Genomic DNA, 3,288 nt, shown 5'->3' on the forward strand with positions numbered 1-3,288 from the left:
CTGCCTCCTCATAGGATCTATCTTCCTTTTTGGAATGAACTGATCCTGTATCTTCTATATTATACACAGAAATATCCACCATTGTTCCTCCACTGTCATCCCTGCTAAGGTATTGCACCATTGAACTTTGGCCAGCTCCTCCCTCATAGCTCCAAATTTCTCTTTATTCAACAGAAATATTGTCACTTCCGATTGTACCCTCTCCCTCTCAGATTGCAGATTGAAGCTTATTGTATTATGGTCACTACCTCCCAATGGCTCCTTCACTTCGAAGTCCCTGATCAATTCTGGTTCGTTGCACATGAGACTAGGCTTGTATCCACTGGAGTTTGAGAGGAAGAGACCGCTTTATTAGAACATGGAACAGTTCAGCACAGGAACAGGCCCTTCAGCCTACAATGTTGTGCCAAGCATGATGCCAAATTAAACTAATCCCTTCTGCCTGCCCTTTGTCCATGTCTTTCCATTCCTTGCATGTTCATATGCTTATCAAAAAGCCCCTGAAATGCCCCTGTTGTATCTGCCTGCACCACCACCCCTGGCAGCACGTTCCACACTCCTACCACTCTCTGTGTAATAAACTTGCCCCTTGCGTCTCCTTTGAACTCCCCCCACCCCACCCCACCCCCTCACTGGAAATGCACGCCCCCTGAGTATGAGCAGCAACAGAAGACCCTGAGGTTCTTGATGCTTCACATGTGGGACTTTCTAGCATTGAGGGGGTCATTCTTAATGAGCATGGAATGTAGGCAGGAACATGGAGTGATCAGATTAGACATGGTCCTTACTGAATAGCAGAGTGGGCTGGAGAGTTGAATGACCTACTCCTGCCTATAATGTCAATGTTCGTTTTAGGATTGTGACATGTGAGGGTGGTGACCACACAAATGCACGTCTGTTCTAATCTGTTGCAGGTAGCTGAGTATTGTTTAAAATTTGTATTTTAAATGTTACGCTGGATTGTAAAGATAACAGATGGAATTGAACAGCTAGCACGTTTTAAACTTGGGTTCTGTAATGAATCTTGAGTTTTGTATCTGGGTTGGGTGAGGATGAGATAATAAAGAGACCTTTTTTTTTAAAGCTTCTGACATAGTTGTGGTGGTTGTAAAGATAACAGATGGAATTGAACAGCTAGCACGTTTTAAACTTGGGTTCGGTAATGAATCTTGAGTTTTGTATCTGGGTTGGGTGAGGATGAGATAATAAAGAGACCTTTTTTATGAAAGCTTCTGACATAGTTGTGGTGGGGTGGGGGGGTGTTTGTGAATTGGAACTTGGAACTGGAAAATGCTTCTACAATGTAGCTCAACTTTCAAGGTGACAGTGTGAAAAAATTATTAATCAGCTCCATTTCCTGTAAGGTGGAAAAGATTGTAGTGTTTTCTTTGGGTTGAGGATGAATCATTAGTACTTCAGAAACTTTTAAAAATGAATAAATTCAAAACAATTGTAAAATGTAAACCAATCGTGGAATAATTTTTACTGGTTGGAGAAATTGCAGCTGTGTAACTAAAGTTATGGATTTGACTTCCAAACCTGGATTAGGTTCTGCCTCAAGGGAGTGCTTTGAACATCACCTAAGGAGGCATTGGCTGCAGTTATACTGGGCCTCGGTGAGATCACACCCAGAGTATTGTGTGCAGTTTTGGTCTCTCTAGCTAAGAAAGGATTTAACCTCCATAGAGGGGTGGAGGTTCACTCAGCTGACAGCGGGGGTGACAAGACTATCCCATGAGAAGAGACTGGTTTGACTGGGCCTGTACTCACTGGAGGGGGATCTGATTGAAACGTATAAAATTCCAACAGGGTTAGACAGACCAGATGCAGGGAGGATGTTTCCCCTTGGGTGGGGAGCCTGGAACTAGGGACGGTAAGGAACTTGTGGAGACCTACTCACTAAGTATACTCAAGAAAGTTTTTTTTTCGACATTAAAGGCATCAAGGCACATAGAGAGAAAGCAGGAATGTGGCATTGAAGTAGAGAGTCAGCCATGATCACAATGAATGGCAGAGCAGGCTCGAAGGGCCGAATGGCCTCCTCCTGTTCCTAGATTCTGTGTGTGGGGTTATGGAGGTGTGAACCCTCTGGTTATACAAGCAATCATACCATCGCTATCTCTAATTTCTGTGCTTTGCCCTCTGCCCCCTCCTCACTCACCCAGCCAGAGTAACATTCCACCTTTTGTCTTATCCCAGGGTGGTGCGTGCCCTGCTTAGCATCACTCGAGATTCTCCAGGAACTGTGTCGAGTCGAGAAGCTGACCTGCCCTGCCCTTGGAATTGACAAGAGAAATCTTGAAGAATATGAAGTGGAGTATCTGTGTGGGTATAAGAAAGTAAAGGTTGGTTCAATACATACCTGTCATTTCTTCAAAGTGAACGTTTCTGTTCTGCCTCCATCTCCTGCGATAAACACTCAGGACAACAGTTTATCAAGTACTGGCTCAGTGGAAGCTGATATTTCATTTTGGATTTTGTAACTCAATGCATTTCATTTACACGTTAATCACTTGAAGAATGTCTAACTTGATGATAATGCGAATTGGAGTTTAAGCTGACGTTCAATTCATAATGGCTGATGAACAATAGATAAGTATGACAATATATGCAGGAATACGTTTAACAATTCTTAAAATTTTATTTCTACATCTCCAGTAGAATTGATTTTATAACAGCAAAATGTTTGGTTTAATTTTTGTGGAAAAATTAACAATGTTTTCTGGCTATGCTGCTTATTTTTAAGGTTTATTCATTTCTTTGTTTGCTTAACTGAGTCCAGTCATAAGCACTAGCCTTGCTTTTCCTGACTCTGCCACGTAATGTTTCAGCTCCATGATCTTTTCATCAGAACTAAAGAATTTCAGGGTGGCGTGGTGGCTCAGTGGTTAGTGCTGTGGCCTCACAGATACAGAGACCCAGGTTCAATTCCCACCTCAGACAAATGTCTGTGTGTAGTTTGCACATTCTCCCCTTGTCTGTGTGGGTTTCTGCTGGGTGCTCCGGTTTCCTTCCACAAAGATGTGCAGGTTAGGTCGATTGTGGATTGCACCTAAATTGGAAGGGGACTAATATACTGGCAGGGAAATTTGCCAGAACTGCTTGGGAGGATTTAAACTGGTAAGGTGGGGAGGTGGGACCCAGGGAGATAGTGAGGAAAGAGATCAATCCGAGACAGGTACAGTGAGAACAGAAGTGAGTCAAACAGTCAGGGCAGGCAGGGACAAGGTAGGACTAATAAATTAAACTGCATTTATTTCAATGGCAGGGGCCTAACAGGGAAGGCAG

General features: G+C 43.2%; 1 protein-coding gene across 1 annotated transcript in view; it reads left to right on the plus strand.

Annotated features, from left to right (window-relative positions):
* The window catches only part of LOC122561879 (histone-lysine N-methyltransferase SUV39H2-like), a 38,557-nt gene that overhangs the window by 8,919 nt on the left and 26,350 nt on the right, over positions 1-3,288 (plus strand). The window contains exon 2 of the mRNA XM_043714198.1: positions 2,200-2,345. Within this exon, the coding sequence (XP_043570133.1) occupies positions 2,200-2,345 (146 nt within the window). The remainder of the gene's footprint in view (positions 1-2,199; positions 2,346-3,288) is intronic.

This window comes from Chiloscyllium plagiosum, chromosome 23 (genome assembly GCF_004010195.1).
Source record: "Chiloscyllium plagiosum isolate BGI_BamShark_2017 chromosome 23, ASM401019v2, whole genome shotgun sequence".
NCBI classification, from domain to species: Eukaryota; Metazoa; Chordata; class Chondrichthyes; order Orectolobiformes; family Hemiscylliidae; genus Chiloscyllium; species Chiloscyllium plagiosum.